The sequence below is a fragment of the Poecilia reticulata genome, chromosome 7 (assembly GCF_904066995.2).
Source record: "Poecilia reticulata chromosome 7, P_reticulata-male-v2, whole genome shotgun sequence".
NCBI lineage: Eukaryota > Metazoa > Chordata > Actinopteri > Cyprinodontiformes > Poeciliidae > Poecilia > Poecilia reticulata.
In genome coordinates, this window is record NC_088836.1 from 7,134,591 (window position 1) to 7,156,516 (window position 21,926).

The 21,926-nt window shown below is 39.3% G+C and overlaps 1 protein-coding gene across 2 annotated transcripts; it reads left to right on the plus strand.

Annotated features, from left to right (window-relative positions):
• Positions 1–1,303: 1,303 nt before the first annotated feature.
• rtel1 (regulator of telomere elongation helicase 1) lies at positions 1,304–21,191 on the plus strand. 2 transcript variants are annotated; one of them, XM_008412966.3, is made up of 33 exons: positions 1,306–1,577; positions 2,108–2,306; positions 3,073–3,166; positions 4,062–4,143; positions 4,853–4,913; positions 5,592–5,667; positions 5,750–5,834; positions 6,114–6,179; positions 6,453–6,609; positions 6,807–6,845; positions 6,933–7,008; positions 8,495–8,592; positions 8,748–8,803; positions 9,468–9,539; positions 9,944–10,031; positions 10,704–10,836; positions 11,123–11,236; positions 11,969–12,009; positions 12,377–12,462; positions 13,184–13,261; positions 13,575–13,652; positions 14,293–14,439; positions 14,520–14,635; positions 15,553–15,676; positions 15,833–15,992; positions 16,314–16,468; positions 16,553–16,648; positions 16,919–17,129; positions 17,205–17,342; positions 18,383–18,505; positions 19,753–19,941; positions 20,031–20,153; positions 20,321–21,191. In XM_008412966.3, the coding sequence occupies exons 1-33, from the start codon at positions 1,476–1,478 to the stop codon at positions 20,398–20,400; spliced, it is 3,543 nt and encodes a 1,180-aa protein (XP_008411188.2). In that variant the 5' UTR covers positions 1,306–1,475; the 3' UTR covers positions 20,401–21,191. The 2 variants fall into 2 exon arrangements, with proteins under 2 accessions (XP_081464840.1, XP_008411188.2); XM_081608714.1 differs by lacking the exon at positions 18,383–18,505 and having other exon boundaries at positions 1,304–1,577.
• The last annotated feature ends 735 nt before the right edge of the window (positions 21,192–21,926 follow it).

A 21,926-nucleotide genomic window follows, 5' to 3' on the forward strand; every position in this document is an offset into this window, starting at 1 on the left:
TATCTTGTTTTTCCTGGTCCTCCATACATGAAAACATTCGGGACAAATTCAAGTAAACTTCAATGAGGGTTTTTACCCTGATTAAGGTTTTCTAATGATTTTAATGAAATTAGGTTTGTTAAAGCTGCAGTATGTAATCTTTTTTAACTGCCTCTATGTCATAACAGTATAATATGAGATGGGTAATCTGTGACAAAAAAATCTGTAGGGGTGGGGGGGTTTCTGCTTGCATGTCCTACAAATCCTGGTAGACTCCCATTCATTTCACAATATTCCTGTCGAAAATTTTGAACAATTTATTGATGATTCTTACACATTCAGCCTTACCTAATGCAAACTGGAGTTAGATGAAGATCTACGTCCTTATAGCAATTGTTGTTTGGCAAAAATGTCCAAATCTTAATTTTCCTCCTTTCCCACAGTTATTGGAATCCAAGGAAAATGTCCTGTGACTTAATTCAAATTCAAAAATACTTTATTGATCCTAAAGGGAAATCGAATGTTAATAACTTAATTAAACAGTTATCATAGATGGTGATGACTGTAGACAGGAAAGATCTCCTGTAGTCTGTACTACAGCAAATTTGAAGAAGCATCCAACTTAAGACACTCTGTTTTTCTACAACAGTTTCAAGAAAGGGATTGTCAGAGTTGTCCATAATTTTCTTGCTTTTAATAATAACAGAAACATAATTCTTTTTCAGGTTGTTGAGCCTTTTTAGGCCCCTGGTGCTGGAGATGTTGCACCAACAGGTGATGACAGAAGAGATGACGCTATCAACAACAGATTATAGAAGATATGCAACATCTTGGTGCAAACCTTGATCAAATGAAAGATCAAATTTGTTATGCAGTGGTTAGGAATTTATGTCTTAAATCTTCTAGGTTAGTAACTGAAGTGAATCTTCTAAAAATATTTTATTAGAACTGTATGACCAGGTATGGGAGGATGGGAAATTACCAAAAAGTTGGTAGCTCATTATTTCTGATAAGGAAATGTGACAGGGAAAATGTGATTGTGGGGAAGAGACAATAGAGCAGGTCATTTTGCTTTGTATGAATTACCGGATTCAGAGAAAGAAGTTAATTAGGAACCTTAGCAATATAAAAATCAAATTTAACATTGTTGATTTATTGCAAAAGATTTCAGGAAGCAGAGGACATCAAGATATATTGGATTTTTTTTAAGTGTAAGTTGTATAACAGGATATTGTAGTTTTTTTATGTCATGTGGTTCACACTCCTTACCGGTTGGTGGCGGTAATGCTCACCTACAAAACCTAGCGGGTTTTTGCCAACCGCCAATAAATTTCAAGAAGAAGAAGAAATAAGAAAGAAGAAGAAGCTGGCGCGAAGCTAATGAAGTTTCCATCAGTGACAACAAAGCTTACCTGTAATGTGCTTCTTTGTGTTGAACATAGCAGGCATTAACAAGCCGTCTGAACTGCAGTTAGTCCGGCTGGGGAGACAGAGAGATGCCTTCACTGAATCTGAGAGGAGTGACAGTAAATTTTCCCTTCACTCCGTACGAGTGTCAGAAAGACTACATGAGTAAAGTGTTACAATGTTTGCAGGAGGTAAGTTCCCATGGAAACACGAAAGCTTTCTAAAAACGTCCACACCCGGTACATCTACTGTTTAGCTAGCAATAAGTACCGAGCTGTTTCGTGTACATTGAGGAGGAATGAATGGTGAACTTTTGGTTAAAACATGTTTATTTTTCCTTCAGTGGGTAGAGAATCCAGAAATTTTACTCAAGAACAGTGATACTTTATCATAAAATTACTCAAATAAAAGCATAGCAAAAAAGTTAGTCAATAAATGTGAATAAATGTTATTAGTTACTACTCAACTCAGTACATATGCATATGTATTTCAAAGTCATGGCTGCTGTCAACAACGTGTATGTACTTTTTAAATTATTTGTGCAAAAATTAATATTTATATTAATGCCACAAAAGTCAGAAGCTGATGCTACTAAGCTGTGGTAGCTGACACCAGAAAGTGCCAATGTAGCTGCCACTGCCCTCCTTGGTCTATTAGGAGTTAAGGCGCAATAAAGAAAATACATTCTGTAAAAGATGTGTGTCTGGCTTCTTGTTTCCAGAAATCTAATGGGGTTCTGGAGAGTCCTACAGGAACTGGCAAAACTCTGTGCCTGCTGTGTGCCACTCTGGCATGGAGGGAGCACTTCAGGGACTCCATCTCTGCTCGCAGGCTAGCAGACAAGCTGAAAGGACAGGAGTTGTTCCCAAACACACCTCTGGCTTCCTGGGGCACAGCTGCTACTGACGGGGACAAGCCAAGTATGTTACTTTGTTTTCTCTGTGTCTTCATCACAGAAGACGTCCCTGGATGTCTGAACCATAGTTGGTATTTTCTACGGTCAGATACTGACCAGCAGGAGGTTCTTACAGGATGATCATCTTGAGCAAAAACTATCCAAGATTTCATGTTAAGGCAGTTTTTTTTGTTTATAACATAATCTACAACATTTATTTATTATACAGATAGATATCTTTGGATGCCAGACTCATTGCAATTCAATGTTATTTCATGCTATGTTTTTATTATCTCTTGTATTATGCTTCCTGTTGTTCACTGTGATTCCATAAATTGAGCAGTCCTCTATAACTTGGCTGTGGTAAACAGCCTGCATATGCATTTTCTCAAATGCCATTAGAATAATGATCAAAGATTGGAATACAGATTAGAATTAATTAATGTAGCAGTTATTATTAGTCAGAGACAGTTATAAACAGGTGAGGTTTCAGCCTGGGTTTAAGTTTCAGCAGCTTTGCAATTTTCTGGAAGGTTGTTTCCAGATTAGAGGAGCATAAAAACTGGCCCAGAGGAAAACCCCAGGATGTGCTGGAGGTTCAGTGTTGGCACAATGGCCCCAGTGGCTGCAGAGAGGGAAGTCTGGACTTCTACAGCCTGACCCTGGGTTAAGATGAAGATAATAGATTGATGGAGTTGATCATCCTGTTAGAAACTTGAGAGAGAAGCAGCAACTAAGTTGATTCAACTTCATCACTTGACAGTGGTTCTTCTGATCTTTCTGTCCTTCAGCCTACTACACTGATATTCCTAAGATCATCTACGCTTCCAGGACTCACTCACAGCTCGCACAGGTCATCAATGAGTTAAAGAACACTTCATACAGGTAAACAGTCTTATTGATAAGCTTTATACAGTGTCATTTTTTGGGGTTTGCATAATGGAGATTATCGTATATAGCGAGAGTTCAAAGTAGTGTTTAAGATTTTACAGAGATGAGACAGGTAAACATTTGCTGTATTAACTTGCACAAAATACAAGTTGTTAGTTTCTATTCAGTCAATTGTTTAAGCCATTGTTGCTGATTGGCATACATTTACACTTGCTAAGAAATGTAAGAATGCCTTCTCATCATTACACTGCTGTAAATATTACATGGGCCAGATCATCTGCAATGACATTCTGGAGCTAGTAGAAGATAATTTATATTTACCCTCTGAAGACATGATTGATACTTTGGTCTGTCTCCTTCTTTTTAGTTTACTCGCTTCCTGTTCTAAATGATAATGGTTTCTAGATGGTATTCTTTCTTTAGAAAACTAAGATAAAAGATCTTAATCAATTTGATGAAGAGATCTCAAGTTTTATTAACATTTTCACATGTATCATTTTAATTGGCTTAACTGAGGCTCTTTTGGCTTTCCATTCCTTACCCAGTTTGTTATTTATACTACTTCTTACTGTATGTGATACATTTAAATTTGAGCTGACTGCATGGCACAGCAATCATAACCCCACAAACAAACGGTGCTTTTGAAAAACACCCATGTGTAATGCGCTTCCAGTCAAATAAAAAATAAATAAATATCATTGATTGGAATTTATTGTGACAATAATAAGTCAAGTTTATATGGATAAATGATACAATAAATGCCCATCCCTAATTGCAGGCATCTATGCAGCCATGAACTCGTGTGTGTACCAAAGTACTCTAGAGTCAAACGGGGAGGCTGTCTGCGTTAAAGTCCTTTTTGGATTTCTCTGTATGTCTGTTGAATTAGGCCAAAGGTGTGTGTGCTGGGCTCAAGAGAGCAGCTGTGTATCAACCAGGAAGTAATGCGTCAGGAGAGCAACCACATCAAGGTAAGCTTGACACCGAAGTGCTTACTGTAACACCTGTCCTCTCAAGTAGATTGAATAATTCTGCTACCAATCCAACTACACATCAAGCTAATAAATTGGGTCATGCTTGCAGTCTAGTTGGTGGTTTAAAATAGGGATGAACTGATAGCAGTTTTCTGGCTGATCACTGATCTTTGAAAAGCCTGACCTGCTGAGTTCGATTTTCACCTATACAGATTTTTTTGTTTGAAAAGTTGCTAAATATAACGGCAGAGATTCAAAATGGGCAACAGCGGAGTGACTGCTGATAACCACACAGGTGAAGACATGACCTGGTGGGCGGTCTGTCAGTCAGCCCGCTCTTATGGCAGATCAGAAGGTAGCAACGACTGGTTTTCAGAAGCAAAATTTTCAGTCACAAAAATTTCCTGATCATACAAAATTTGGGGAATCGGATCTGATTAATTGGTACACACCTAGTTTAAAACTCCTTCAAGCCATGCATGAGCCAAAACGTCTTGTTCTGCTTTTGAGTCTCTGGAGATGAATTGGAAGGCCACTGTGTACCATTAAGCCATATCATGTGACAGCATATTGTATCATATGTCATATCATGCCATTCGTGTCATCTCCATAAATGCTTCAGTATTCTTGTGCTCAAAATGAATACTTGTATTAAGCCAGTTTATACATATCTGAAGATAATTATTTGAAATCTTCTGTTATCCAGGTTCATATGTGCAGAGGGAAAGTGTCCACCAGGTCATGTCAGTTCTACAACAACGTTGACGGTAATGATCAGTTTTTACCAGGGAAGTGACCTTAACTGAGCAAAAACACGAGGAATGCTGTTGTGCTACTAGGAGTCTAGTGTTGGTTATGTACATGTGAAATAATTGCTTTGGGCAATTATTAATGAAGCTAGTAATTCAGATCAAAATTAAATCGGGGCACAACAAGAAAATAGTCAAATATTTCAGTCTCAGTTATCATACCTGCCTAATAAGGTTTAGGTTTTAAACTAATAGATACAGGCATAAGTCCAGCACTGGCCAATTAGCTCTGAATTAATTAACATTAGTTTAGAGTTATCAACAGATTTGGTACATATTCCAAATACACAGAATGTAAAATACAGAATTTTATTATCAGAAAGTTATGCTTTATTAATTTTGACTGAAGTAGAAATAAATAATGTTTTTTGGAATATTGATTCTTAATCTATCAATTACTATATTTATCAAGAATTTAATAATTAGGAGTACCACAAAGGTTTCTTAAATGAACACAAAGAATCCCATATTTTGGTGTTTAAACAATCTCTTTTAAGTCCAAAGCACCGTAAATAACAGCATTAATTGTTTACAAGCATTAGAGGTTCATTAATTAGATATCCCAAGATGGTGTCTTTAAAATAAGATTAGCAGTTGTCTAAATTATGATTCTTCCTTTTCATCGTCTTCCTTTAGAGAAGAGCACAGACAGAGACTTGGTTAATTCTATCCTTGATGTGGAGGACTTGGTCAAATTTGGCAACAAACAAAGGTAACCCTACTATCTCTCTGACTGTGTATTTACTTGAACGTTTTTCTAAAGCATTGACGTGTGATCTGCTGTATCTCTCCAGGGTCTGTCCGTACTACCTCAGTCGTTCTCTAAAGCAGCAAGCTGATGTCATTTTCATGCCATACAACTATCTGCTGGATCCAAAAGTGAGCTAAGTCATGGATACAAGGCTTTGTCTTCGTCTGTGTTGATTTTCATTTCTCTTTATATAATCAAATACTTTAAATTAAGAAAAGGAGTCATGATTGCAAAAGAAATAACTTGTATCTTCCTAACATGATTGTTCTGACTGATAAAGCTCCCTGTTTTCTAACAGGTGTGCTCCTGAAGAGCCTGTTATGTTCTAATGATTTGTAGGTCACAGGTGTGTCTTAACAAAACCAAAGGTCTCTGAAAAAATTGCAATGTTGTCCTTTCCTCCACAGAGCCGCAGGGCTCACAATATTGAGCTGAACGGAGCCGTGGTGATTTTTGATGAAGCTCACAATGTGGTAAGATCTGTTCCCTGCATTCTAAAAATATTGATTGTTTAAATCGACTGCATGTCACTTATTGTGTGGCCAAACAAAGAATTTGGCTTCGGCTTCAAACATTCACTGTCCAGACAGTAGAAAGAAAGCTATACAAGATTTCAAAACGTGTTTTACAAATAAAAAACTGAAAAGTGCGGTGTGCAAAAGTATTAATCACCCTGAATACTTTGTGGAGCCACCTTGTTTTGATGATTTTATATGCCTCAGATGAAGCCTTTCTGCTGTCTGCAGGAGAAGACGTGTGAAGAGTCGACATCCTTTGACCTGACTCCATACGATATCGCTTCTGCCATCACTGCTGTGGACCGGCTGCTGGTGGAGCAGGCTAGAGAAGTCAGCCAAAGAGACTCTGTTACAGAAGACCACAATGTAGAGTCCCTCGGCTCAGGTTAAGTTTCTTGAATAGCTAATTCAGTCATTGACTCCTAAAAAGCAAGTAAATTAACCCTTTTCTTTGTAATGCAGTGCTGGGGAAGTCTTGAAGTCATAAATTGGAGTAATTTGCGTTGAGAATTTATGAAAACATAAACTGCAGATTTGTACCAGGAAAAAAAGTTACTTTGTTTCATCTGTATTTTTTTTCAGGTTTAAAAATGGATATAAGTACAATTGCTAAAATCAAACGTAAGTATAATTTATGAGCAACACTTTTCTGGTAGTATCTCTCTGATTGTATTTGAAGATCAGGAGATGTTCTGTCTGCTTTGACAGAAATCCTGCTGAATTTGGAAGCTGCCATTGATTCGTATGAAGTTCCGAGTGACAGAGGAATCACAAAACCAGGAATGTAGGTGATTTTAACAGTTTGTGAAATTATTTTGAAAAAAATCAAAATCTTTTGCACATACATACATTTTTATTTTTTGATACACAAAAATAACATTTTCAACCTTTTGTTTTACAAGTGTACAAAACTCAAGTCACAGCTATGCATTCTAGTTTACAAGTACAAAATATACATGACTGGAATTTGTGCCCACATTCCTGCAGCTTACAGTCAGAGCAGAGAAGAGACTTATTTCACTCTGTGTCCACTTTACTTATTAAGCACACATTTGTCATTCGGAGTTGATCAGTGGTTTGTGCAGCCATGCTCACTATTCGAAGTCCACACTTGCTACTAGGCTGTGTGTCAGAGTGAGATGGTTTTAGACCTGAATGTGGGGCTGTGATGTAGTTGTACCAAGCTGTGCCAAGCTATTACCAAGGTAACGTTCAACTGAAGGCAGGCAATGAGACGGTTTAAGGCAAAAGAATGCAGAACTAGACAATTTTATGTTAGAATGTCAACAATTGCACAGAAACGTAAAGATATAACCCTAAATAATAACCTATCCAGACAGTTTATCAGCAGAAAAGTTGAGTTGGGCATTAGTTACCCTTAAATATCCACTATTATGCTTTCTTGAATAAGCTAGGATACTTCTATGGCCTATGCAAAACAATGTTAATTACATTTAATACACAAAATCATTCTTAGATATTGAGATTTCACCCAATCCGTTCTGCTTGTTTTGAGCCCATTGAGGAACGTGTTGTAGTGTTAACTCGGTGTTTACATCGGCACCTCAGACATGTGAAAATGGCTACCAGCAGACACACAGTGGTACAACCCGTTCACCTTTGACCCCGAAGCAGAAGAAGTGCAGCACTGAAGGAATAAACACTGCGGATCTGAAACGCTTTTATGTTGTAATTAATTCAAACTCAGGATTCTGCTTCTGCTTCAGGCCGGTGTGCCATGATGTGAAGTAGAGCAGCTGACACCAGCGCCGTAATTCAGCAGAAAGACCCTTTTTTTTGGTTTGTTTTTGTTTTTTAATGTGAAAACATGGCAGACACTACTAGAACATTACCAAATTCTAAATGTTGACCATCACTTTCAGTCCCGACAGTAAATAATGCCTTACCCACAATACATCTTTCCTCATTAAAAGTTTGCATTCTTGCTTGTTTGTGCAGCCAACCGTGCAGCATCCTAAGAGCATTTTTAAAGTGAAATCAACTAAATAAAAGTGACATTAGGCCACCAGATGTCTGTTTTTTGACAGGCTACACGAGAGCTCATAGGTTGTTTTGACATCCATCATGGCAGAGGGGTACATTTCTGAAGAGTGCTAGAATGATTCATAGGTCACAGGTGTGTCTTAACAAAGACACAGGGTCAGTTACCAAAAAATGACCCTTTTTTTTGTTTGATTTTGTTTTTTGCTCTTGCACTGTTTTCTCCATATCATAGACAAATATGACACGTCCCCTTCTTTTTGCATCAGCTTCATCTATGAGCTGCTGGAGAGAGCCCATCTGACCTACAAGACCAAGACAGAGATCCACGACACTTTGGAGCAGATCATTGGAAGCTTATCTGGACGTCAGTATGACTGCATCTCTTCATATTACTGCTTTGTCTATTATACGTTTTCTACTCCTTTTCATAGGCTTTAATGGAATAATTGTGTTACAATAATGTTATGCATGTGCAGATGTTTTGCTCTAACCAATCGTTTACATGATGTTTTTCACCAGTGCCAGGAATTTTCCTCAGTACGGCTGGACTGCAGAAACTGGTTGATATGATACAGGTGAGCCACAGGATGAAGTTTGAGGAAAACGCTTCTGGTAGCTGTCGAGATGTCCAGACAAATATGTGGGAATGTAGGAATTTACCTGACTTAGCTGTTTTGACTTGGAGGATCCAATGTGTGTTAAGAACTCAGAAAATGTTGTGATTATGAGTATTTCCATCTTTAGGATGTAGTTCGTGTTTCTACATTTCATCCAGTCACATTAGTGGAATATAAAACCGTTTGTTGGATGAAAACTAGTAGCTCTTGTAAGAGGATGTCAGGAAACTCTTTTATGCAGAGAAAAATCAAACTTCCTGTAAAATCAGACTTTTTTATATACCAGGAGGTTCACTCGGTCAGTTCCACTGTCACAAAGTCCTTGATTCTGTGTAGTATTTGATTGACATGCTGTTTTTTGAAGGTCTGTGTTTCTTCCTTACCAGATTGATGATATTTCTGAATTTTACTTATGAATAAATGATGATCATTTTGAGTTTAAATTTTCTGTTATTTTACAGTAAAATCTTAGGTTATCTGAGGTCACATTTAGCCACATATGCTGGCAAAATTAGCTTTAAATGGTTAAAGCAAAATCAGCTTTAGCCATCTAAAGCTAATTTATTCTTCCCGAGCCTGTTGCAGTGGAACAGTGACTTCTTCTTGTGTTCTGGTCTGTTAGTTGGTGTTCTGTGGGGAACCATCAAATAAGGACCAACAGAAGCAGATGGAGTTCAACTCAGCCCATTTTAAGGTCTGTTCAGTTAATAATAATAATAATAATAATAATAATAGATTGTTTTTATAGTGCCCTTTATATCAAATTGAGATCTCAAAGAGTACATTCACACGCTGATGATGGGAAGCTAGTGGATTGTAGCTACTGCCCTGGGCAGTCAGGCAGAAGCGAAGCTGCCAGTTTGCTCTATCCGCCCTTCTGACCACCAGCAGCAGGCAAGGTGGTCGACATTTGTGACAAGGACACAAACATCGAGTGGGAGCATGGATCGAACCAGCTAACCACCAATTTCAGGGAGAACTCCTACATCTGTCACCCCCTTTTTTTGTTCCATCAAAAAATAATAATTATATTTTTATCTACTGCCTCCTGAACCTGCTTGCACGCTAACATAAGGTGTGACGGTCTGCTTGGTTCAGGTTCACATCCATCTTGACAAAAGCTACCAGAAAAAGAAACAGACCCCTGATTTGTGGTCTGCTCCTTCTTCTTCTTCAAAGAAACAAGGTATGGATCTCTGGTAACATGGTTATTTATTTAAAACAATTAGATTTAACTCGAGGTTTTTATTCTGTAGCGTTACGTCCTTAGAATAAAAAAGGAATGATGGAATATACATTTTCCACATCTGGTCTTCAGCATCTGGTTTCTGTATTTGTTTTATTATTAGTTAGAAAATGGTTCTGGGTGCAGAACCTCTTTTTAAAATCATCAGTCCAATATACAAATTGAGAACAAATGAAATGTAGGACCAAAACACACCACCTCTGGTAGATGAAGAACATGTGACTTATTTTCAAGGTGCATAAATTATAAACTGATTTTCATCATATAAATTTACCAGATTTTCATCTAAAGTCTCATGATTAGTATTTTTCTACAAGTTCAGCTCATCTTATAGATGACTGTTAATTTCCTATGCAAATGACTGGAAATGAAGAAGGAAGCTACCAAAGAACGACCCGAGAACCATTGATGAAGATCACTTTAAAGGATTACAAAAAACGTGTGTTGTCACTGAAGACTAATTTTCTTCAGATTTAAATTATTCTGATCTGTGAGTAAATTGATCAGTCAGCTCTCTCTCATGGCAGAGAGAGGAGCTCACTCATCCAACGGTGAACTCATCCGACTGTTAGATTTATTTAAATGTTTGATCTGCTTCTGTGTGTGTTGTAGGCAACGTTCTGAGCTACTGGTGCTTCTCCCCTGGCTTCAGCATGCAGGACCTGGTGAATCAAGACGTTCGCTGTGTTATTCTGACCAGTGGCACCCTCTCACCCCTGACCTCTTTCACCTCTGAGATGAGGATGTAAGGCTCCTCTAATCAGTTTATAATAAGAAACAACGAGGATAAAACAGGCCTGGTTGATATTTGGCCCATGCCTGGACACATTACCTAAATCATTCACTTTTTGTTTTCTTAGCTAATTATAGATCTGATGTTTTTTTTTATTCAATAATTAAGTTCATGAAAACAGCCTTTATTCTATTTTTGCTTATTCTGACCTTCTGCATTTGAACAGCTTGTGATGGATTGCGTTGTCAGTATTTCGAACCCGTGTCTCGCTGTGATTCGGTTCTTTTATTTGTTCCAGAAAATTTCCGGTGCTTCTCGAAAATGGCCATGTGATCGATCGAGACCAGATCTTTGTGAGCGTTATTGATCGAGGTCCAGATGGAGTTCACCTGAGTTCAGCATTTGATCGAAGGTGAATGTTCACAGCATGAGGAGAATCGTGGCGTCGGGTTTTCTCAGTTTTTCCTCACAGATGTTAAATTGTTTTGCACGAAGCCTTCAAAACATCAGCTAAATGAAGGACTTCTTCTAATCTAGATTCATTAAAAATAGAAATGCTGCAGTCAGAAGCTGTGAGTGACTGTCTCTCTCTCTTGCTCTGTTATTTTATTTTTTATTTTGTTGGTCTACTTTTTTTTTGTGTGTGTCAGCTTTGATCAATAATTGGATGCGAGTCACTTTTTCTAGTTTGAAAATAACTGCTCTGTCTTGTCAAGTAAATGAACTTTTGGGGCAAAGTCATGGTTTTGTTTTTTTGTTTGTTTTTTGTTAGTTTTTAGTCACTGGATGTTCTACGATCCTACTTTCCATAAAGTTAAAATGAAATACAGTACAATGCTAATAAAAGAAAAATGTTATGTTGTATTCAACATTTACCATTTTAAAGAAATATAATAAACATTGCCAGTCTGCATCAGCTGCTTGTGCTGCATGTTGAACACACATAGGGACAAAATAAGATAAAATACAAAAACTAGAGAATCATGCAGACAATCTCCATTTAAGTTGTTACACTATATGAATTCACAAAAATACAAAGTTCTACATCCAAATATCTGTGTATTCTTTAATATGTTAATGTATTGTTGGACAGCTGGGATGGCGCCTGTGCAGCAGCTGTGTTGATGTGTTTTTTCTTTGCTAGGTTTAATCCTGATAACATGACTTCTTTAGGAAACACTGTAGGTAAGATCCAGCTTCTTTATTGTTTTTTTTTTTCTTTTTTTTCCCACTTTCTTTTTCATTATTTTCCCTATTGTTGGAAATAGACACAATCAACACTCTTTAGCTACAATACAATCAGCCCTAGATCAATGTGTAAAAGGACATTTTCTGAGCAAACAAAAAAATAAACAACTGTATCCAGTTTTAGTTGTTTTCTAACTGCTGCTGTTGGTAGATGAACATTCAGTTGGATTTTAATCAGCTGTGGTAGTTGATATTATCCAATCACAAGCTGTCAGGTTTTGGAAATAATAAAAAGTTTCTGTTCCCATATTATTTCATTTCTGAAGCTCCTTCTGGTTTCTTGTTGTCTTTGTTTTCTCCTCAGCCAACCTTAGCCGGGTGGTTCCTCATGGCCTCTTGGTGTTTTTTCCTTCCTTCCCTTTGATGGAGAAAACTCTGGAGTTTTGGAGGGTGAGTCCAAAATCTCTAGGACACCTTTTTAGAAAACATCTATACAGTTCAAGGAACCCCCCCCCTCCCACATTTGTCTTATTTTCTAATGATTTAAAGTTTTGATTTGCTGGACAGAATTTTTACATTTCTGAAAGTAAAGAGCAATACACATTGGGCACATCAGCCATGTGTCAGAGTATATGTTGCTACTGTTTTCTATCAACCAACCCACACCAGGATCATCTGATCAGCAGTCAGTGCTGTAAGGACCCAGCGTTGCGAATAGGTTCCAGTCAGAAACAGCAGCTCTGTTTTCTGCTAAGCCTGGTGGTGGGGTGCTAGGGCAGCCATTCATTAAGGGGGCTGTCATGTTTTTCAGTTAAAAGATGTCTAAAGTTGACAAGCAATTTTAAAATATCACTTGATAATTATGTGTTATTGAGAGATTGGAGGATTAATACCTAGACACCAACAATAAAGTCTTAAAAACTGCAAACATTTTAAAAATACTTCAGTAAATAAGCAATGCTAAACCTGGTGGGGGCACAAGTGAAGCCTGGTGGCCCGCCAGGCTTGTAAAACACTGGGGGAAACACTGAACCCCCTTCGCTCCTGTGTGTGTAAAGGTTCCAAGTGATGCATGCTAACTGATGAAGCACCATATTTCTGCTCTCCTTAAAGATTTTACTCTGTGTTACGTGTCAAAGCATTTTGCTCCGAGTTTGATTTTTCCCTCCAGGCCAACGGACACACGGATCGCATCGAGAACATAAAGCCCATGTTTGTTGAACCCAAAGGAAAGGGAACTTTTAACGAGGTGAGCTGGGTTTTCATTAAATGGAACAACTGGAAGACACAGAGGAATGAAGAACAAAAGGGGGGGATCAGGAATTCTTCTTCTTACAGAATAAATGGTCTTTTTAAATAATATTAAATATATATTTACCGCATTATCTTGATTGTTGTTTTTTGCCAAAGTGCGTCCAACTTCTTTGCATGTTTTTTGTGGGGGGGGGGTTTTCTTGGTTTTTCAATAATTAATGTTAAGAACCTCCATATTCAGGATCTCCGGGATCATAGTAGTTGGATAGGATTTCTTTGCTGACCTGAGCCTGATTGTGTGTTTAAAGGTTATGGATGGGTATTACAACAAAGTGAATGATCCAGCGTCAAAAGGAGGAAGCTTCTTTGCCGTCTGTCGTGGGAAGGTAAGCTCATATAGCAGCGCATCATCTTCATTGTGCTTTTCCTCCAACGCTTCATGGATGATGGAAGAAATATGCAGCTGATTGTTGTCTCGGTACACCAGACCCTGATGGTGTGTTGAGAATGATCTTAATGATGAGAATGATTCTTACAGCTCTATGTGTTTTGATGATGCATCACGGATTCTGTCAAATGTTTTAGTTTTAAGAGTTCTGAACTTTTCTGAAGCGAAACAAGTGAATGGAAGAAGCTGAAAGTCTCACTTCTCTTCATGTTACGCTTGTAGATGTGTGATTCAGTTGAAATCAGGAACAACTTGTTAATTTATGTTCACAAAATGTTTAATCTTTGCCATCTTAGTTGTGGGAAGTATTCCAGAGAAATCCATGTTGGAGGTTTTATTGACCAGAAGCAGCTGATGGGTCCTGGAAGCCCAAGTGGCTTGTGTGGTTTCTGTGAGAGGCCATGGAGAAATAGTAGGCAGAAATATTCCTGACTTCTGCAGGGATTTTACTGCTCCTCAACCTTTCAGCAAAAACCCTTTAATAAACTCCCCAAGTTTAACCTGCAGTAGACAGGATCATCACTGTGTGGATTACTGTCTGTCTCACAGCAGCTCTGTTCCTGTTGTTCTCACCCTAGGCTAGTGAAGGTTTGGATTTTGCAGACACCTTCGGCCGGGGCGTCATCATCACTGGCCTGCCGTTTCCTCCTAAGTTTGACCCCCGGGTCGTCCTGAAGATGCAGTTTTTGGATGAAATGAGCAGAAAAAAATCTCCAGGAATGAGGGTGAGGATAGACTGGCAGCTGAGCCCCAGGGAGGCCAGCGTGATGATGTTCAGTGGTGACACGATGCCTCTTCCTGTCAGTACCTGTCAGGTCAGGAGTGGTACAAACAGCAGGCCTTCAGAGCAGTGAACCAGGCCATCGGGAGAGTTATCCGCCACAAGGAGGACTACGGAGCCATCTTTCTCTGTGATCAAAGGTACATATCCTTGTTTTTATCTTGGTGATATAAAAAGGGATTTATAAATTAAATGTATTACTATTGGTAGCAGTAGCATTATAATTAGTTCCTAGTTCATCGTAGTTTTAAGTTCCTTGGGTATAATTAGGCAACTGGTGATTAGAACAGACTTTAATCAACAGCTGAATGTTTAACGATGACAGAAAGTGGTTCTATTATTATTAATCCATAATCAGCTGTCATGAATTTAATTATTTTTTTATCATGATTTTTATTTATCAAGTTTTCTTGCACTGTTCTTCAAGCCTCTGTTAAGTTTTTTTTAATTCTAAATACTTTGGAATGGCATTGGAAATTAATTTACATTCAAACATACACAGTTATTTTAAAATGTATTTAATATCGGTTCATCCAGGGAGTTTGAGAGCAATACATTTTGGGGGCAAAAATGTTTAGTATTTGACTTTGTGAAGTAACAAGACCGGGTCGCTAAGAGAGTTGCAGACTTGTTTTGTTTCTCTCTCCTTCAGGTGTTGCATTTATGAACAATTATTTCTCAGGTTCTGGGTGCTGTGCAGCTGGAAGGATTTTTGCTCTTGCGTTTTAAAATTTTGAACAGCTGTTATGATGTGATGGGGGTTGTTTACAAATGGGAGCAGCTGATTATTTAGCATCTCAAAAGCTCAATAATAATAATACATGAATTCTAGATATTACAGGAGTTGACTCCACAATCGCTCCTTGATGATATGAGGCGTGATGACATTTAATTTTGTTTTGTGATGAATTATTTATTGAACTGAATTGAAAGTTTGTTGATTTTTACATGTAAACCACTCCCAAAATAACTTTAACCACAACTCCTAACACTGGATATCTCTGTTTCTCTGGGGAACAAGGGAACAAACTTGTTTTGTTTTGTTTTTCTCCTCTAGGTTTAAAAGCTCTGATGCCAGAGCTCAGCTTCCATCCTGGGTCAAGCCGTATGTTCGCCTCTACGACAAATTTGGGAACGTTGTCCGTGATGTGTCTCAGTTCTTTCGAGTTGCACAGAAAATGGTACGTTGCATGACTTTGAATGATTTTATCAATGAAAAGTTTTTCTGTTTATGAATTTGACCATTTTGACCTGTAAAGTGCAGATAAAATATTTCTAAGTGAGTCCAGACATGCTGTACGTGTGACTATAGCTTCAGTGTGGTTTGGTTGTCCCAGAGGCCTGTTGTGGTGAAGATGCCTACACTAGAAACTCTTCCAACCGAATGCTCATCAAACACTCCCAGTTTTTCCTCCGGCTCTGCCTCTGAAAGTTACCACACCCAGAAAGCAAAGGCCCTGGATGCACACCTTCCCAGCCTCAAGAGAAGAAAACTGGGTCAGTATTGTATTTTAAAAATGCTAAGCCATCAATCTGTCATCTTTATGTTCATTATTCTATTCATTTGTCAGCCCACCCTTCAATACTTTCTGTAAAGGCCGAGTTCATAGTTGAAATTTTAATACATACATCTTTTAATACATCACATCTTAAAGGAAGGAAGAATATTCTGTATTATATACCTTTGTGAGCCTTACATTATCTTCTAATCTTATTCTCTCTGTGACATCATTAACTTAACAGGAACTACAGACAAAGAACAAAGCCTGACGTATTTTATGTTAAAGTGGCTACTTTGTGTGGCGTGTTTGTGATCAGATGAGCAGAGCAGAGCTAACGGAGTGGCTAAACTGTGCATCGCCTATGAGAGTGAGGTGCAGCAAAGTCGGAGGAAACCAACCAACCTGCTGGACGCTCTGGAGAGAGGCAACCAGTGCTGGGAGGACGACAAGGACAATGTTGGAGAGGAAAAGGTGGGCCGGCTGGTTACTTCATGATCAACCTGCATTCACAATGCTGTCATTTCAAATCATTTGTTGGACTTTTTGCTTCTGAAGGCCAGCCGCTTGTCCACCTTGACCCTCCAATACGACAAGAAGATGGAGGACGAGTTGCGGGGAGGGAAGCGGAAAATCAAGCTGGTTCAGGAACAGGTACACGTTACACTGATGATTAAATGCTGCTTTTTCAGACCTGAAGTGTTGAACCCAGGGTTTTCCCCAGAAAAACGTGCCAAGTCCGGTGGTCGGGGCACCAAGTCTCAAAACAAAACAAAAAAACTCAATTAAAATAAAATGTGCACTTCTGTTAAATCAACCAGTGGATCAACCAAGGTCCAAACAAACTGAGCAGCTGCTTGTTTTATTGCTACTGTCCTAACATGTTTGTATCAGGATCTGATCCTTTCATTTTTATACCTAAAGAAAGCGAGTGTCTCCGAGGATGGGTCAGAGGAGAGTAAGGCCGGCAGGGCCAAACAGTTCCTGGCCGACATGAAGAAGTCTCTGAGCAAGGTGAGCTTCGACCACATCGTCCAGGCTCTGCAGAGCTACAAGAAGACGGACGACCTGAGCGTCCTGCTGACAGAGACGGCTGTTTTGGCTGAAGACCCCAACACTCACAGCCTGTTCCGAGGTGCGTCGTTCTGCCTCGGACTCTGAAGCCTGTAAAAGCGCGTCTGCTCTAACCACGACTGCTTCCCCGCCGTAGGGTTCTACCAGTTTGTTCGTCCGCATCACAAAAAGACGTTTGATGAGAAATGTCAGGAGCTGGTGGGCCAGGGCTGTGGGTTCAAACCGGAGCACTCGCTGTCTAAGGAGGAGAAGAAAGCTGTGATTCTGCAGACCGGTAGGAAACTGAGCCACTTCTCTTTGTGCTACTGACGGAGGCTCTAAAAAAAAGTCACAGCAGAAACTTTCTTGGGATTGCTTTGAGTTAAATGCTAACTGCCAACAAGTTCACTCCTTCAGTATGTTTGTGACCAGCAGACATGTGACAAGCTGCTGATGTTGCATCTCCATGTGGTGTTAGTTCAGGTGGGCATATTGACTTAGATGAGGGGTGTCCATAGTGCCCCCCGCGGGCCATTTATGACCCAACGAATGACTTTGCTCGGCTGTAGACAATATTTGAGCAAATCAGGCCTGCAAACATGGGTAGTGTTTGCCTGGAAGAGCTCTTACTTTGTAGAACAGAAAATGAAATTGTTACCTTTGTAATGCTTTGTATGCAGCTTGTTTCAGCTGTTCACTGAAATCTTTCTCGTGTGGTTTACCTGGAAAATATATTTCTTATGTTTCCATTTATGTGGCCCTTTCTGACAATGGATATGTAACTTGAACTAAATTACACGCAGAGAAAATAAAACTAAAGATTTTCTAGTTGAGGTGGTTCAGTAACTGGAATTACCACCAAAAAAATGAGAAAACGATCAACTATCAACATTTAAGCTGGATATTGTAAAACGCTGAATTAAACCCGCGTAAGTGCTCACAGTGAGATGGCTGCAGTTAAAATACAACAAGCAAGAAATCATGCTTAATTAACAAAAACTGGCGACATCAAATATCATTGTTGATAAGTTGTGGTGCAAAGCAGTCAACTAACGCTTCACAACAGCAAGAAAATACTACATTTTCAAGTCATCGGAGAAACTCTTCTGAACCACCAAGAACGAACTTATACGCTCATACACTGTTGCAACTTGGGAACTGTTTGGTGACTTCCATTCTTTCTGTGGACGTCTAGAGGAAACTCTCCTTGTATGGCAGTGATCCAGACTAGAGCAGTGGAGAGGGGAAAAAAAAGAAATGATCATTAAAAAGTACAAATTTACAGTCATTTCCTAAAAACAAGTAGGTAAAAACTTTGATGCGTTTGTCTTCCAGCTGCAGATCACTCAGCGGTGGGAACTCTGAGCTCCAGGTCCACATGCGGTCAGCTCGACACTCAGCAGCTCAACAGAGGAGGGCACCACCTGAGCCAGCAGGGATTAAGAGCAGCTCCATCTGGTAGGAGATCTTAGGCTACGGAGGCAACTGGTGTGTTTGGCCATTTTGTCTGTCTGACGGAGTTGTCATAGCTCTGAAAAGCCAGTTTTTTAGCTTTCAACGTTAACGCATGCGATTAATTAATTTGATTAATTAATTTTCTGATTAATTTTCTGATTAGTTTTCAAATTAATCAGAAAATTAATTTGCTTAACCTGCAAACTACTTAACCTGCAGTAGTTTGCAGGTTTGCTTAAGCAAACTACCTAAAAGCCCCTCTTCCGCAGAGGGATTTGTAGTTCACAGCAGAACATTATGGACCTTACAGACGGGGAGCAATGAACATAGGCGGAAGGCGATCGTTTTACACAACAGCAGACGGGAACAAAAAGTTTTAGTTTTCAACTTGCTCGTTTTCAACTTGACGTTTTCAACTTGCTCGTTTTCAACTTGACGTTTTCAACTTGCTCGTTTTCAACTTGACGTTTTCAACTTGACGTTTTCAACTTGCTCGTTTTCAACTTGACGTTTTCAACTTGCTCGTTTTCAACTTGACGTTTTCAACTTGACGTTTTCAACTTGCTCGTTTTCAACTTGACGTTTTCAACTTGCTCGTTTTCAACTTGACGTTTTCAACTAGCCCGCATGTGAGCATTTACGTATACGAGCTCGAAATTTTACACGCACAAATTACGGTGGTCATTTTGCTGGAGGAGGACAAGGACAAGTGGCTCATGGCACAAGTTCCATGGGAAATGAACAGAGTGGGATATTTCTAAATGAATGCGTAAGACAAAATGACTTCCTGTAAGTCTTCCTGAATATAAAAACCTGGAAAACTGAGAATCTTCAGACATGTTTGGTTTGAAACAATAAAACATTTTTGAAAGCATGCATATAGTGATGGTTTTTGATATGCGCTGTATGGGCAGTTGTCCAGGGCAGCATCAGAAAGGGGTGGGGCACCCAAAAACTATGAAATAAAATATATCTCATCGGTCTGCTTTCCCCTGAATAAGTTTGCTGCTATTTGATTGCATGTTTAGTAAAGTAAGTTTCTCCTAATTTCTGTTGAGTGCTGGTAGATTACATCACCTGCTTTCTGCTACAAAACAAATAAAAAAAACGTAATTATCGTAATTAAACTAGTGTGATTAATCTGACTTAATTATTTAATTGATTGACAGCAGTAGCTTATATTGAATAGTTCAGTGGGAAGATTAGCTGCAGTGTGGATGAATAAGCTCACTGAGCTTTCTTCTGGCCAGGTTCTGACCATAAGAGCGAGATCCACGCTGCCTTCCTGGCCGACGTAAAGCAAGCGCTGGGACCTGAAAGGTCCGCCCAGCTCTTCCAGGCCATCCACGGCTACAAGAAGACGGACGACTACGACAGCCTGGTGACCACCGTGGTGAGCTTATTCACAGAGAGGGATGAGAACTTCCACCTCCTCATCAGTAGGTTCTGCCCGAGCCCTCCACAGATCTCCTGGCTTCTGCATGCTGGATATTTGACTATAAGGATGTGTGTGTTGTGTGTTTTCAAGGGTTCGGTGTGTTTGTTCGCCCTCGCCACAAGAAGCGATACAAAGAGATGCTGGATGCTCTGGTTGGTCAGCCCGTGTCAGCCGCTGACAGTCCTGCTGTGAGTGAGGAGCAGCTCTCTGCAGGTCAGGATCCATCAGCGATGTTACTCATGTTACAGGCATCTCTGACTTTATGTCTGGTTTTCAGTTTGTTGCAGTTCCATGTCATCACAGCTCCATACTAGAGATGACGTTTCTGTCTAATGGCTGAAGGTTTTTCACCGTGTTTAGGATTCTGTTTTGTTTTTCAGCTCCTCTCTCACCACCTCTGAAGACTCAAAGCAAGATTTCCAGTTTTTTCTCCAACAGTGAAAGAAAGTCTGATCCTTGACCCTGGACTTTTGTTTCAGATCAGCCTGAATAATTATATTGTACAGCAACCTGGACCTGTTTTCCTCTGTGAGGAAAGCCAATGAAAATTCAAGTTTTTCGTGTTTTCTGCTTGATTAAAATGAGGAAACCATCTGTGAACTTCAGTGGACAATACTGAAACCTGGAGTTTTTTCAGCAAATGTTTCCCAAATTAGGATCCGCATAAATTCTGAGAAGTTGTTGATGTTGATGAAGATGTTGACCACATTGATGCATTTTAATTCCCTTCAGGTTGTGTTTGGTTTTCACAAATCAGCTGTGTGTGTGTGTGTGTGTGTGTGTGTGTGTGTGTGTGTGTGTGTGTGTGTGTGTGTGTGTGTGTGTGTGTGTGTGTGTGTGTGTTGGACATGACTTTGCATCAGATCAAATCAGAATACTCCACCTATCGGCCAACACATTGGTTATTTCTGGGTTTTGAATTATGGATTTCTACAGAAATGTTACACAACAGCAGCTCAGATCCAGTAGAATTTTGTCTGCTTTGAAAACAACTAGATGAACTTGCTTGTTTTTACAGATTATGTGGAATTACACATTTACCTGATGAGAGCCAAACAGAGAGAGGTTTCTGTTCTGAAGCCCAGGCTTCAGTAATAGCCTTTTTAATATAAATTTATATTTTTTTCTTATTTGTATCAGTCGGTCATGAAAAGTTCAGATGTTTTATGAATAAAAATAAATGTATTTTTCTGCTCATGCTTCTATTATGTTTACAACTGTTTAAATAAATAAAAAAAATTGTATTTTTCAGTGTGATTGTTATTTCAATGGAACATGAGTGTCACACTCATACGCGGGGCTGAAACTGTGAGACATGAAAAAAAGTCTCAGGCTAGACTTAATGTATTGAAAAATGTCCAAATGTTTCCAGATATCTGGTATATTCTGAGATCATAAAGAAGGCAGTCTGCCTGAAGAGGATTCTTGGATTTGTAATATTAATGGTGTATGTATCAATGTAATTGCATTGTGGGCCAAATCTGGCTCATGGACTTGAATTTGGCAACTGTGCCATAGAAGATTAATTTATTTTAACCCCAGTGGCGTCAGCAAATTAAACTCATACTGTTTAGCTATATTTTAACTGAAGCTCTATTAGCAGAGTAGTCCTCTCCTAACATCCAACTTTGTAGAGACCAATGGAGCCAGACTGAACACAGCGCACGAACAAAAGCAGGTCTGTTCTGAAGACAAAAATGAATATATCAGTCAGTGACCCGCCCCTGTTTATTTTCAGTTGGCCTGTGATGATTGGTTGATTTGTATGACTGAAAAATGGAGATAGGAAAAAAGAAAGTTTGCCACTTTGAGGTTTCAAAGGAAAAAAATGGCTCCCATGCAGGACGGGCACGGCTGACTCTGGGGGCGGGCAATGCCCGACCATGCCGCCGGGCCTGGCGCCACCGCAGCAGGGTCAACTCGTCCTTCCCCCACCCCGCAGAGCGCCAGTTTCCTACCTTGCGCCTCTTGTGGGAAGGCGTAAGA

Excerpts from the sequence above, each read along its gene's own strand:
- rtel1 (XM_008412966.3), top strand. The coding sequence starts at position 1,476 with ATGCCTTCACTGAATCTGAGAGGAGTGACAGTAAATTTTCCCTTCACT. Across the intron at positions 12,463-13,183 it reads AAACTCTGGAGTTTTGGAGG|GCCAACGGACACACGGATCG; the intron begins GTGAGTCCAAAA and ends TTTTCCCTCCAG. Across the intron at positions 14,636-15,552 it reads ATCTTTCTCTGTGATCAAAG|GTTTAAAAGCTCTGATGCCA; the intron begins GTACATATCCTT and ends TTTCTCCTCTAG.